This window comes from Bombina bombina, chromosome 6 (genome assembly GCF_027579735.1).
Source record: "Bombina bombina isolate aBomBom1 chromosome 6, aBomBom1.pri, whole genome shotgun sequence".
In the NCBI taxonomy this organism is placed as follows: Eukaryota; Metazoa; Chordata; class Amphibia; order Anura; family Bombinatoridae; genus Bombina; species Bombina bombina.
Window position 1 is genome coordinate 354931494 of NC_069504.1, and position 15868 is coordinate 354947361.

At 33.8% G+C, this 15868-nt stretch overlaps 1 protein-coding gene across 4 annotated transcripts in view; it reads left to right on the top strand.

Moving 5' to 3' along the window:
• Positions 1-150: 150 nt before the first annotated feature.
• BRD8 (bromodomain containing 8) overlaps positions 151-15868 on the top strand; it is a 230139-nt gene continuing 214421 nt past the window's right edge. For all 4 annotated transcript variants that reach the window (XM_053717028.1, XM_053717029.1, XM_053717030.1 and 1 more), the window contains exons 1-8: positions 151-209; positions 822-918; positions 2489-2558; positions 3503-3552; positions 8523-8645; positions 10644-10724; positions 10818-10882; positions 12255-12391. In XM_053717028.1, the coding sequence (XP_053573003.1) occupies positions 191-209; positions 822-918; positions 2489-2558; positions 3503-3552; positions 8523-8645; positions 10644-10724; positions 10818-10882; positions 12255-12391 (642 nt within the window). In that variant the 5' untranslated portion in view covers positions 151-190. The remainder of the gene's footprint in view (positions 210-821; positions 919-2488; positions 2559-3502; positions 3553-8522; positions 8646-10643; positions 10725-10817; positions 10883-12254; positions 12392-15868) is intronic.

The window sequence follows — 15868 nt, forward strand, 5'->3', positions numbered from 1 at the left end:
TGTAAAGGAGTACGTTTGTTAACCAAGTGTTAAAGTATATTTTACCTAAGAGTTGCAATTCTCAAAAACTCTACATACAATAGATGTCAAAATATAAGGGAACTACATTTCCCATCGTCCCACTCACTCTGCAGTACGCTCCCATCATGCTGTACACTGCGTCGCCGTTTGTTTACGCTTTATTGTGAAGATGGCTGCTGGAATTGGGAGTGAGTATTGACAGTATTGCGTTTTTTTGTTATTATTTAATATTCAGCTTTATCATTTAGTGGAATAATTTATACGTAAAAAGAGATAAAGCATATTTTTTATAATTAAGTGAAACTGTAAGCAGTAAAATTATGTTAAATTGTTATCGCGTTTTAATTTAAATTACAACACATTTAAACCATTTTATTAACATATAATTTCTAGGCTTTTCTTTTGAATAGTAACCATTTCATCACCTCTTGGATGCCAGAAATGGTTGATTAGAACTAACAGTCAATTATTTAAAGCATCGAATCAAACTGCTTTAACTGAACATATGGATCAGTAATTTTAGTTTCCTTTTATTATGTGGCTTCAATATTGTCACTTGCTCTGTAAAATAAAAAAGACGAGCATTAAAATTGGAAGATGTGTCAAGATTGCTCAGTTGTGTAACAAAACAGTTAGAGGGATTTGTTGTATCACTAGATAAGCCACCCCATTTTTAGTGGACCGAGGTCATAGAATAATATGTAGTTAATTATTACAGGACAGTGATTTCTAGTTATGCATTTGCATACTATTGTCTTAATGCTGTATCTGTTTTCCCCTTCATTGCTGTCATGTTAAAGAACACAAATTGATATGCTCTGGGCCAACAGAGCCCTGGTCAATTCGAGAGAAGCTATGTCTTGCATCTTCAGTCATGCGCAGTGGGGACCAGAATTGGTAAGCAAATTTTACATAATATGTGTTATGTAGTGTTTTATCACAAGCACTTGTCCACAAAGCAGGTGTATTTTTATCATCATCTAGAATTATTTTCCTTTGTCATACTTTTGCTCAGCAGCAAGCAAGTCGTTATTTTCATACTTTAATGACTTTGGAATCAAGCACTTTATGATTGCACATTCAACATAAGTAAACAAGCCTAAAACACTTGGATTTAGAATTCTTCAATCATTTGTATAAAAACATACTTAAATATATTCTCCCCACTTTGTGTTATACCACTTTATTAAAAAAACAAAAAACTTTAAAGCTAAGCTAAATTCTCATTTCAGAGGGGGATGTGTAAATTCTCTTTCTTTTGACTTAGTTGACTTTGCAGAGCCAATACACTTTTATGTGTAAGAATTCTATATGGCTCAAACATAACTTATACTTTTTTATGCACTCCTGAATTGTTACATTTAAAATGATAGTCTACTTGAACATTTTTATTATTTAAAAAGATAGATAATACCTTTATTAGCCATTCTCCAGTTTTGCATAACCAATACTGTTATAGTAATATACTTTTTACCTCTGTGATTACCTTGTATCTAAGCCTCTGTAGACTGCTCCCTTATCTCAGTTCTTTAGACAGACTTGCATTTTAACCAACCAGTGCTGACTCCTAAATAACTCCACGGGAGTGAGCAAAATGTTATCTTTATGAAACCCAAGAACTAGAACTGTCTAACTGGGAAAAACTGTCAAAATGCACTGAGATAAGAGGCATCCTCCAAGGGCCTAGAAATAACATACTACCTAGGTTTAGCTTTCATCAAAGAATTTCAAGTGAAAAAGCGAATATGATAGTGCAATAACTTTCCAATTTCTTTTATTATCTGAATTACGAAAGTTTAATTTTGACTTACATGTCCCATTAATGGGATACTCTTGTGTATGTGTATTTCCTTTAAGAAACAAGGATCTGTGAACACTGGACCAAGCATCAAAATAAAGTTTGTCTATCAGTTGCTGCAAGTTGATAGTTTTTTAAGTGTCAAGTCTCAGATATTCTAACACAAAACACCTTATTTAAGTGATGGGACTCCCTTGTATCAAATAAGGGTCATATAAAGTATTTCTGTGTAGGGGGAATAGGACTTCTTTGGGGATACACACATGCTGTAAGAAATGTAGCTTTGCAATGGCAGTTGCCTAACACTTAGTGTGACATAGGTCCACATGTTTGAAATTAAGGTGTTGTATTTTACGAATGAGGAGTCAAATGCTGCTCAATGATTTAACAACAACATAGGGACTCTCCCTGATAACTGTCTCATATGCTTACAAATTCGGTAAAAGCTGTTGCCACAGTGATTTATAGTCACATGATTTTTTTTACTTCTTTGTTACCTAGTAGACAGATTCCCATTTCTTTATACCACATATGAGTAATCAGACATAATACCATGTACAGAAAAACACAACTAATACCTTAGTGCTTTAATGCATTGTTTAGAATTAAATATAATTTATCTTGTTATAGCTTAATAAGCATTTATATTCAGTGTTCTTCTATATTTAGGGTATCTGTGAGCCGTGCCATCAAACCCTTTGCAGAACCTGGAAGGCCTCCAGACTGGTTTTCCCAGAAAGTGAGTAACGTTTTTATATGTTGTAAATAGAATATTTAAGATTCTGTTCATAGAAAACCTGTATTTGTATAACACATAGTACAAAGGATATTGTTCATTTACATTTGAATGGTTCTGGAAGTACATATACAAAACTTGTAAAATGCATTGAGTTAGGGGCAGAATTGTGTAGATTCTTGGCATAAATCCCATCTGGTTGGGTAACCAACCAGGAATATGTGCAAATTAAATTCTCCTTGATTTGTATCTGAAACTTCTAGTATATCATGCAGGACATTTGTTTTCCTTACATTTCCAAAATGTATTGACTTTTAGAATGTTTGGTGCAACATGTAAATAAATAGTTTTGCAAAAATTAAGTACTGTTGACATATAATTTCCCAATTTTACATAAATTATGGCTACGTTTGACAAACCCAGGCAACAGCGTGCCATCGGCGCCTTAAAGGGACACTGTACCCAAAATTTTTCTTTTGTAATTCATTCAAAAAGAGCATGCAATTTTAAGCTACTTTCTAATTTACTCCTATTATCAATTTTTCTTCGTTCTCTTGCTATCATTATTTGAAAAAGAAGGCATCTAAGCTTTTTTTTGGTTTCAGTACTCTGGACAGCACTTTTTTATTGGTGGATGAATTTATCAGCAAGGACAACCCAGGTTGTTCACTAAAAATGGGCCGGCATCTAAACTTACATTCTTGCATTTCAAATAAAGATACCAAGAGAATGAAGAAAATTTGATAATAGGAGTACATTAGAAAGTTGCTTAAAATTTCATGCTCTATCTGAATCACGAAAGACAATTTTTGGGTACAGTGTCCCTTTAAATTTAGCCTTGGTACCCTGGGCCTAGCAGCTATGAAATCCTAATCCAACTTTTGAAGTGTTATTTTATATTTATATGGTATGAGACAGTCCTTAAACATGTTTTGCATTTTTCTCAGCACTGTGCCTCACAGTATTCAGAATTGCTGGAGACTACAGAGACCCCAAAGTGAGTATACACATTACTAGTCTTTCTCTGTGTCTTGGTATTTTGTTGAAATGATCTTTTATGCAGCGCTTATGTGCAGCAGTGACATAACATAATGTACATACAAAATGAATGAGTGAACTTGCATCTCATCCCAAAGTTTATTAAAGGGTCATAAAAATGCAAAAAGAAAATTCTCTGTGTTAGAGGATTTTATTATTGCACTGTTGTGTGCATATCGCTGTCTGTTTAACTTCTGACATTTATTTTGTATGCAGTCCTTTTGCAATATAGTATTTCAGTGCTGATGTATGTTATGTAAACATAAAAATGTGTTTCATATCATTTTAAGGAAATACTTTAAATATATAAAGGTAGAATCTACATTCCAATTACATGATCATTTTTTTTCAGGCATACATAGAAACAACAGGTATAAAAAAAACAAGAGTGCAAGAATACTAGTATTTCTGTGAATGGCTTTGGAGATACGGATGTTTAATATATATTGTAATGTTATCATGTGCCTGAATTAATTTCCTTTTCTGGATACCTTCTAAAAAAGACACAAAACATTGATTCCCATAAAAAATATTTTGTTATGATTCCTAAAATTGAGAAACATACAATATACTGATGGATTTTCTGTAAATTTACTTTTCCATTTTCTGAATTATCCACTTCCCCTATGCAATGAAGATTTTTGGAAAGTACATTTTGGCACAAAGTATTTATATACTTTGTTTTGTTTCCCAGAGGGATAAGAGAACATTCATTTTATGACTATCAACCTATTTAGACTTTTATATATTGAGGATAAAGACCACTTTCCAGAATTGATGGCTTCTAAAAATGGATGTTTATGCCATATCTGTGGGAAATTCCTAGCCAATTTTGAACATAATTTTTTGCTTTTAGAAAGTATAATTTATGGTTGGATTTAACTTCTAGAAAGATTTTCTGAAATTCTCTAAAAGACTACAATTTTCCAGAGTTAGTCTCATAGAAGTCTTTGATAAGCAAAAGTTTACCTGAGGACCATTTACTAAATATCCTGGACATATTCTCTAACGAAAATACTTTTTACCCTGTATTGAGATCCACTTAGAAATATTTGATTTATTCCCTAACCATTTCATAGATCTCCTCCAAGCCTTTAAGATATCCCTGTATAAAGGACGTGAGGCAATGTTTTTACTTAGCTCTTTATTAGAGGCATGAATAATACAATTTTAAAGAGTGTGGTGAACAGACCTGTTCTTCCAATTCCTTAGTTGAGTATCTAAAAGTTTGCAGCAGCCAATCAATAGGGAGGCGTAAAATTGTTGAAAAATTATACCATTCCAAGTTTGGCAAGGCTAATCTCCCTTTGACGTATGGTTGGTATAAATTATTAAGTTTTATTCTTGCTTTCCTCCCACTCCATAAGTAATTCCTCAGCTTATGATTAAACTGTCCCAGATCTGTTTTTTTTTTTTATTAAGTAGAGGTAACATTCTCATCAGTGTGTATATATATATATATATAATAAAAAAAACTCATTGTGCAGTTCATTAACAAATCTAGACAGGCCCAGAGACTTGTTTCCCACAGAAAACCTCTGAATTACATGGTTTCCAATGCAGCAAAGGATTCTGGGTAAGATATGCAAATTAAGTACACAATGACACACCTTTTTACTTCAGTCTGCTTTTCAGCAGGTTCCCTTAACGCCAAAGTATCGCTGTTCACACAGCTTATAAATTTAGCTAGGGTTAGTGCAGTGATTCATAACCATCCCAGGACATACTGTTTCGTGGTTTTTGCCACTCATCAGCTGGGAGAAGGTTAGAATCCCTGCTGGGTGAAGTTGATTCCAGGCAGAATACAACAACATTTTAAATTTGTTAATGAACTAGATTTGTTAATGAACTGTACAATGAGTTATTTTTTCTATATTTTGTGCGTAGTGGAGGATTTTAAACTCTCCTTTTATCTCCCCCTAATTTAAAATGTTGTTGTATTCTGCCTGGAATCAACTTCACCCAGCAGTGATTCTAACCTTCTCCCAGCTGATGAGTGGCAAAAACCACGAAACAGTCTGTCCTGGGATGGTTATGAATCACTGCAGACTGAAGTAAAAAGGTGTGTAATTGTGTACTTAATTCGCATATCTTACCCAGAATCCTTTGCTGCATTGGAAACCATGTAATTCAGAGGTTTTCTGTGGGAAACAAGTCTCTGGGCCTGTCTAGATTTGTTAATGAACTGCACAATGAGTTATTTTTTCTATATTTTGTGCGTAGTGGAGGATTTTAAACTCACCTTTTATCTCCCCCTAATTTAAAATGTTGAGATATATATATATATATATATATATATATATATATATATATATATATATATATCTCTATCTCTCTTTTTCTCTCTTTTCTCTCTTTTCTCTTTTTTCTCTCTTTTTTTCTCTCTTTTTTTCTCTCTTTTTTTCTCTCTTTTTTTCTCTCTTTTTTTCTCTCTTTTTTTCTCTCTTTTTTTCTCTCTTTTTTTCTCTCTTTTTTTCTCTCTTTTTTTCTCTCTTTTTTTCTCTCTTTTTTTCTCTCATTTTTTCTCTCTTTTTTCTCTCTTTTTTCTCTCTTTTTTTCTCTCTTTTTTTCTCTCTTTTTTTCTCTTTTTTTCTCTTTTTTTCTCTTTTTTTCTCTTTTTTTTCTCTTTTTTTCTCTCTTTTTTTCTCTCTTTTTTTATCTCTTTTTTTCTCTCTTTTTTTCTCTCTTTTTTTTCTCTCTTTTTTTCTCTCTTTTTTTCTCTCTTTTTTTTCTCTCTTTTTTTCTCTCTTTTTTTCTCTCTTTTTTTCTCTCTTTTTTTTCTCTCTTTTTTTCTCTCTTTTTTTCTCTCTTTTTTTCTCTCTTTTTTTCTCTCTTTTTTTCTCTCTTTTTTTCTCTCTTTTTTTCTCTCTTTTTTTCTCTCTTTTTTTCTCTCTTTTTTTCTCTCTTTTTTTCTCTCTTTTTTTCTCTCTTTATTACAAACATTTTAAACAAATTGACCTTTCCAGAGATTGACAGTGGCAGGCTTCCCCAAATATTTTCTCATTATTCTCCTGCAAAATTTGTGAAATGTTTTCTCCATACCATTTTGCAGGGTCTGCAGAGATTTTTAGGCCCAAATAGTCTAGACCATCTGTTTCTGCAAATTGATAAGATTGAAGATTTATTTTCTTTAACTACAATATTTTAGATTTTGTTAAATTGGTTTTATAACCAGACACATGACTAATCTTCTAAAAGTTTAAGAATAATTTTAACATACTTTGTAGGTTCTGGTACAAAAATAAGAAGATCATCAGCAAATAAAGAGATTTTGATTTTGATTGAAACTTTTCCCACCAAGATTCCTGGAAGAATATTTCTTTATTTAATTGATATGGGCTCCAAGACAAGGTCAAATAAAAGAGGGGAAAGGAGGCAACCCTGTCGTGTTGCCCTAGTTAATGAAAATTAATTTGAGATATCATTATTATTCAACAAGGATGCCTTGATATATGAATAAATATTTTCAACCAAACTCATAAAGCTTCCCTCAAATCCAATTTTTTCCAGAACCTCAAACATAAAAGGCCATTCCACCCTGTCGAAGGCCTTCTCTGCATCCAAGGATAGCAGGAAGGCCTCAGACAGGGAGGAGCATCCTCCATTGTATTGACAAAATGTATGTAAGATTTTCCTCTCGTTCACTTCTGACGTTCTACCACTCACAAAACCCACCTGATTCGGGTGTATGATCTTGGGTAATATACTTTTCATTCTTTCTGCCATAATTTTTGTTAAAATCTTATAGTCCAGATTTAATAAAGAGATAGGGCTATAAGATGTTACTTCTAAGGGTTATTTATTCTGTTTAGGGATCAAAATAATATTAGCTCTTTTAAATTCATCTGTTATTTTAACATTATCCTCAAAATAATATTTATAAAGATCTTTCAATACCGGGACAACTGTAGATGACAAAGTTAAGTAAAATTCCAGGGGTTTTCCCTCTTGCCTTTGAAGCTATTAGAACAGTAGATGAGGAAAGATTATTAAAAGAATTAAGGAATAAATGGATAAATCTATTAGACATCCCGACTTGGATAAAACTCAAACAATATGTACCTCTACATACTTTTAAGAAACTCAATTTAGACTACTCCATAGGGATTAAATTACACCATGCAGGGTTGCTAAATGGAAAAAGGAAGCTAGAAATATATGCCCTAAATGCCTATATGCAAACCCAGACTTAGGGCATCTATTATGGGATTGTACAAAGCTAAAACAATTCTGGTCCAAAACGAGTCAACGTCTATCTCTAATAACAAAAAGCAAGATTTGTTTGATCAAGGAAGCTGTTCTTCTTTTGGTTAGTAATGATTCCTTGGAACAGAAAGGTAAATTCGTTCAATTAGTGATCATAATCCTTAGGAAATACATTTTTGTAAATTGGATTAATAATAAAATCCCATCAATTTCACAAGCAAAACATCTTTTAACAAACTCTGCAATTATAACCGCCTATGATTATAAATTAGGAGGAAAAAGGGGGGATTTTCTTGGTAGGATCTAAAAGGATTTTATATGTTATCAAGGTGAGGGATTTAAAACCCGTATAGAACAAATTGCCAACATTCAACTATAATTTCAGGAGTGGAGGAGGGAGGTAGGGAGGGACTAATATGATATAATATTTTTATTTTATTTTTTTAGATGGGAAGGAGAGCATCTATTATTTTAGAGCACATTAGATAAATATCTTCAGATCTATAAGGTATAAGGAAACAGAGAGAATGAAAGCTTGGTCTTATTTAGGCAATACTTACTTAGAATAATTATTGAAGAAATCTTAATGGTTGCATTAGTTGATAAAGATATGTCTATGAAATATTTGAAATACGATAAATTGTTAATAAAGGAATAAAAAATAAATAAAAAAATCAACCTATTTAGGCTTTAACTTTATTGTGGTGTCTCTATGATCCTCAGGAGAAAGCGAGGAGAAAGAGGTGAAGTTGTGGAAACAATAGAAGATGCTATTGTAAGGAAATTGACAGCAGAAAGAATCGAGGAACTTAAGAAATTAATTAAAGAAACTCAAGAAAAATACAGGTAAACGTTTAAGCTATTTTTGCCATAGTTTCCTTCCTAATTTTTGTTTTTTCCTTTGTAAAGTGTAGACTATTGTAGATCGCTTAATTGGTGTTCTTGGACTATTTTTAGGTAGATAGCATTAATTTTCATGTATTCGTTTTGTGGTAGTAAACATGATTTTTTGTATTCTTGCAAAGAAATACTAATGTCACTTTAAAAGTATTATCATTTTTATTTATTTGTAAAGTTCTGCCAAATTCTGGTCATGGTTTAAAAAAAGAAAAAGATACATAAAACAGACTAAAGAAAACAAATACAAGAAGAGAAGTGCCCTGCTTAAAGTAGCTTACATTCACATTATATTCTGTGCATATAAAGTGGTATGCGTTTCCTCTTTGTAACTCTCATACTGCATCATAAAGACGGCATATCAGTGTATTTAGTATTGAAGTAATTTACTTTTTCTCTTAAGACTAAAAATATATTTTTTTTCCTTTTGAGCTAACACACTTTATTATTTTTTTTTTGTAAAAAGAGAGAGACTCTCTTGTCATATTATTAAAATATTTTTATTGGCTTGGTAATGCCAAAACATAAAGAAGTTGGCTACCCCATTCAGTTACATGTTCGTTAATTTGTCTTATTTTTTTTAAACCAACACACACATAATGACAGAATTGGGATAAATATATTGTATTTAGTGTAAGTTACTTTGAATGAATTATGACTAATTGCTCTTGAGAATTACACTCACCAGCCACTTTATCAGGTACACCTGTTCAATTGCTTGGTAACACAAATTGCTAATCAACCAATCACATGGCAGCTACTCAATGCATTTAGGCATTTAGATGTGGTGAAGACGACTTGCTGACGTTCAAACCGAGCATCAGAATGGGAAAGAAAGGGGATTTAATGCACAACACGTCAAACCTTGAAGCTGATGGGCTACAGCAGCAGAAGACCACACCGGGTGCCACTCCTGTCAGCTAAGAACAGGAAAGTGAGGCTACAATTCGCACAGGCTCTCCAAAATTTGACAATAGAAGGTTGGAAAACATTGCCTTGTCTGATGAATCTCGATTTCAGCTGCGACATTCAGATGGTAGGGTCAGAATTTGGTGTAAATAACAATGAAAGCATGAATCCATCCTGCCTTGTATCAACGGTTCAGGCTGATGGTGGTGGTATAATGTTTTCTTGGCACACTTTTGGCCCCTTAGTACCAATTAAGCATTTTTTAAACGCCACAGACTACCTGAGTATTGTTGCTGAGCAAGTTCATCCCTTTATGACTACAATGTACCCATCTTTAGATGGCTACTTCCAGCAGGATAATGCACCATGTCACAAAGCTCAAATCCTCTTAAACTGGTTTCTTGAATATGACAATGAGTTCACTGTACTCCAATGGCCTCCACAGTCACCAGATCTCAATCCAATAGAGCACCTTTGGGATGTGGTGGAATGGGAGATTCACATCATGGGTGTGCAGCCACTGCGTGATGCTATCATTTCAATATGGACTAAAATGTCTGAGGAAGTTTTCCAACACCTTGTTGAATCTATGCCACGAAGAATTAAGGCAGTTCTGAAGGCAAAAGGGGGTCTATCCCGGTACTAGCAAGCTGTACCTAATATAGTGGCCGGTGAGTGTATATGTTAATAAAATGACCCCTGCAGCCATATCTTTGAAAAATGAGAAACTACTTTATTGGTGGACATACCTTACAAAACTCTCAGTAGAATTACTTCAATTTTCCAAAGAGAAAAAAATACAAAATTTGTAATACAATTTATATTCCCTCTTGTAGATGCTCAGAGGAACAATAGTGCTAGGAAGGGGGGGGGTGCTTGTATGTTTGCTTGATGACATTACAAATTGAGCTCTAGAAATGGCATGAAAGGTAAAATGTGAAATGATGAAGGTTAATGTGAAGCAGTCACATAAATTGTGTATATTGCATAAAATCAGTTTTTTGTTTTTGTTTGTTTTAATATCTCTTTTTTTCTAAGGAAATTAAAGAAAGAAGCAGAATTGATTCAAAGTGGCCACATGGACAGCAAACTGGAGGAACTGTGGAATGACATTGTAGTGTGGGTTCACTTTTTATTGCATGCTTGTTTAACTTTATGGAAAGTCTGAACTCCATTTAGATCTGGTTTTGACCGAAAAACTTAATTTTATAGCAAGAAAAAACAGGATGAAGAGGAGGCAGAGTTGAAGAGAAAGACCACAGATGCTGCTTATCAAGGCAAGTGTTATGAAACTTCTAATTTATTAGCAGCTTAGTTGTAATAAATAAATACAATAAAATACACTGCTGTTAAATTCAGGGTTAAACAACCAAATGACTGGTAATCACAATGTGGCCCCCTCATTTTTTTTTATCCGACCCACCACATCTACAAATTTGTAATGGTTTGTAGAGGTATTTTGCCCAAACAATTAATCACTTTAAACGGCATTGCATGATTTTATAATAAAGGGTTTGTCCGGTAAGGTATTGTTATATTAGCTCAATTTCTCATCAGTCATTAATATTTTTAGTCCCAGACTTGAGCCACACTCTTACTGCATCATAGCAAATATGTAATTTACATAATGGAAGAGAACAAACATGTGTGTGCATAACATTAATAAAGAAAGTGTTGTGGGTCTTGCTGGCGCAAGTTAATTTAGAAAATTGACTGGAGTTATATAAAGTTATAAAGGATATGCAGTTTAGGGATCATTTCTTGGAAACTCATGATTTTCAAGTGGTGATTTTTTTATAGCTTAGAGCTAGGATTCAGTTGTTTTTGTTTTTTAAGCCGAAGACAGTATTTTAATGTAATTCTAAGTATAAAAATTGGGAAGAGAGAATGTATACTAGCAGAATTGAAGATCAGGTTGGTCAATCCTTTAAAAGAAAGATACTAGTGCAAAGTTTTTTTTTTTTTTTTTAAATAAAAAAAGTAAAGCTATATTTACTAATGAGCAGGAATGCTATGTGTACATTATGCAGGAAATACTTAATAATCATTACCTGTTTTAGTGCTGAGATAGGCACCCAGTGCAGGCATGTTCATGTTGCCTGAACGGTGCATATGTGGTGTACACAATACACAGATCTTGCTTACCAAACTGCGTCTATGTTAGCTCTTAGAAAGGCACACAGTACAATCACATGTTGCAAATATGAGCAATAAACAACTTAATGGGGCTTTTCTTAACATTCTGTTGCAGGGCTCGACAAACCTGAGCGCCACTGGCGCCTTTAAATTATGCCCTGGCTCCCTGGTTTGAAGCCCCTATAATACCCATAGGTTTCCCCAATTTGTCTCCGCTGACTGATGCCAGCCACACATAAAATTTAGCCTGGTCAGGCTGGATCCTTCTAGTCCGTGCGGTTGGGGAGTATTAGTTCCAGAATGCCGCACGGCCAATGAGGGAGCAGTAAGTAAGTTATAGTACATCTTCATTACAACTGATGAATTAAACTACATCTAAAATATCACATTCCAGATTTGTTTTTATAAAGGGGAGTGTTTACCATCACTTTACCTTGTAAACCTGTGCAGTAGCTACAGTGATTATGAACATAAGTCTTCCCTAAATTAACACTGATTTCAATGTCCTCCTAGCTCGCCAGGCAGTTAAGAACATTCCTCGTAGGACTCCAAGCACAATGGGCCGCTCCTCTGTAGGATCCTCGTCTCCAGGAGGAGAGTTTGGTTTGGGGGACCTGACACCAAGTAGTACTGAGGAGGGAAGCGCGGGGGTATGTATTAATGCAAATAAAGTTATAATTTGCAAATATCATTATCTGATTTGGCAAAGCATCATATATCAAATATGTAAAAGTTTGACTGGGATTATTCCATCATTGCTTTTCTTCCATTTTTTATTTGTAGAATTTTTGTAATCTCTTTATGTCTTACAGGCGTGTGTGCGCGCACACACACACACAATTATTATTATAATAATAATATTATTATTATAAGATGTTCACTAATAGCTAGAGCATTAAAAGGAAAGAAATAGCAAAAGAAAAACAACAGTGTAATCTGATAAGATACGTATCAGAAAAAAATGTGAGTGGTTATTCTCATCTTGCTAACCCTCAAAAATATCCAGTATACTTATCAGTCTGATGTTGGGTATTGGAAGCTAGATGTAGAACTTCTAATCACGAGGCGATGGGTAATCCAGATACGGTAACAGAATAATAGCTCCGGTAAAAAGTTTTTTCTTGGTTTGAATACTTCAGAGCTGGTATATCAATTTTTGATTCATTGTAATCTATTATCTGAACACAGCATAAAGGATACACTTCATCAGATCCATTGTTTATTAGGACCTACAGATTAATTAATTTACTGACACCTTTAAATTTACTAGGAAAACATTCCTCTTACAGGCTTTGATTATACCTCATATATTTGAGGGTTGGCAAGATGAGCATAACCACTCACATTTTTTCTGATACGTAGCAGCATTTGAGTACTGTTTTGCAAGTTTGTCACTTTCTAGTAGAGCTGCAACAAGTAATCGACATAATCGATAATAATCGATTATAAAAATAGTTGTCAACGAATCTCATAATCGATTAGTTGGTTTGCAATTAGTTGGTCTGTGCACAGCACCAGCTGCTTTAGTCCAATGAACTCTGGCACATGGTATTGTGTTTTATGGTTATACCTGTCTTATGTGCAACCCAGAATTAAATTAGGGGTCATAATTTGGATTCTTTATATTAAATCAGGTGATTTGGAACTTTGCTTTGCATTATATAGTGCCAAGCTTGTTATTTACACCTAGTCCTAGATTGATGGGAGATGTTATATGAATTTATGTCACCATTACCCGTTTGCACAATTTTTAGCGGATTGCTTGCTATTGCTGATTATATGTACTCTATAGATAAATGTGCAAGGCTGTGTCCTGTTACTGATATATAGTCTTTAGCCCTTTTGCCTTTTTTTTTAATTTTTATATTTTTAATTGATTGAATATGTACCAAATTCAACCTCTAAGTATATATCTGTTATTTTAAGAGTGGACTAGATATTTTTCCCCCTAACCTTATAGCTGGTTGTTTAACATTGCATATAAATATTCAAGATATTTTTATGTCAGAATGAAGTCCAGGCTTATTTTTTTTTTTTTAAGAGGCCCCTTGCATTGGTGGAGAGCTAACAAAGATAAATAGCCCACCTTGGTGAAATTGGCAAAAACCCTATTTATGCATCTCAGGCACCTCAACACCATCTGAACACCTCTTCTCGGCTGCAGGCAAAATAGGTTGCAAAAAGAGAGCCAGCCTTAGCCAGGAGCATGTGAACATGTTGCCATTTTTGCATTTCAATGCAAAGTTGGACCAACAGTCGTGTTAATGTAAAGTTATAAAGTTTTAGTCTGAAGTTTATATTTATAACACTCATTATGTGGATTTTATTTTAAATATAGGAAAAACTGATTAGTCGATTAATTGAAAAAATAATCGGCCGATTAATCGATTATGAAAATAATCGTTAGTTGCAGCCCTACTTTCTAGCTTATTGTACTTGTCCCCTGACCTTCTGTTGTTGTTGTTGCTGCAGCATAAGGGTATTATAGCACTTACACATATCCCCTTGTTGTTTATACCGCACTCACTGGATTGTGAAAAAATGCTAATATTTTAATGTGGTAATGTTTTGGGGACAGGCTTCCCTTCAGACCCTGAGGAAGGGGGGTCTGTCCCCAAAACGTTACCCGCATTAAAATATTTGCATTTTTTTCACAATCCAGTGAGTGCGGTCCTTTGTCAGATTTATGTATTCCCTATACTTGCACCCTGGTGGATAACCTACAAGTCAGTGACAACATTTATTTATATATATATATATATATATATATATATATATATATATATATATATATATATATATATATATATATATATATATATATATATATATATATATATATACACAATGTATGTCCAGGACACCTGACCATCACATCTATTTGAGCTTCTTGGATATCGCATTCCAAAACCATGGGCATTAATTCATCCCCAAAGGTGTATAATGGGGTTGAGGTCAGGACTCTGTGCAGGCCACCTGAGTTTCTTAACACCAAACTCATCAAACAACCTCTTCATAGATGTCACATTGTGCACAGGGGCACAGAAATCCTATAACAGCCTTCCCCAAACTGTTATGACAAAGTTGGAAGCACCCAATTGTATAAATTGTCTTTGTATAGGTGACCCTTCACTGGAACTAAGGGGCCTAGCCCAAACCCTGACAAATAGCCCCAGACTATTATCCCTCCAACACCAAACTTTATAGTAGACACTACACATTCCAGAGAAGATGTATCTATTGTTTTAGAGTCTAGTGGTGGCTTGCTTCACTGATGCTTGACTTTGTGCATGCTGAGGTGATGCTTGCGTACAGATGGTCAGCCATGGAAAACCATTTCATAAAGCACCCAACATAAAGTTGTTCTGATGTTGCTCCAGAGGTAGTTTGTAATTCTGTAGTCGTGAGTAATGGCAACAGATGATAGGTGATTTTTATAAGCTTCAGCAGTCTGTGAGACTGCATGGTCTACCACTTTTGTAGCTGGGCTGTTGTTGTTTCTAGATTCTTCCATGTCACAATAATGGCCCTTACAGTTGAATTGGTTGGAAATTTCATGAACTGATTTGTGGCGTCCTATGACAGTGCTGAGCTCTTCAGTATAACCCATTGTTCTACCAATGTTTGTCTATAAAGATTTCATGGCTATATGCTGGATTTTAGGCACCTGTTATCAACAATGGATGTAATCAAAATTTCACTGATTTGGTACGAATTTCTACTGACTATACCATATAGTATCATTTTAAATATTACGTATTTATGCTTTTCAATTATATTTATTGTCATATGTTATTAAAGTAGTTTTTTTTTTAATTATTAGTATTATAGATTGAAGGAACTTTTATAAAATTATTTTTTGTGTAAATCAAGGTAGTTATTGACATTCCCTAGAAAGCTTTTAATTAGTTAAAGGGATACTAAACCCCCATTTTTTTCTTTAATGATTCAAACAGAGCAGGCAATTTTAAGCAACTTTCTAATTTACTCCTATTATCAATTTTTCTTTGTTCTCTTGCTATCTTTATTTTAAAAGTAGGAATGTAAAGCTTAAAGGACCCCAGTCAATAGTGTTGAATTTGTGCTGAAACATTTATAAAAAATTACCGCAATTATTTATATACACA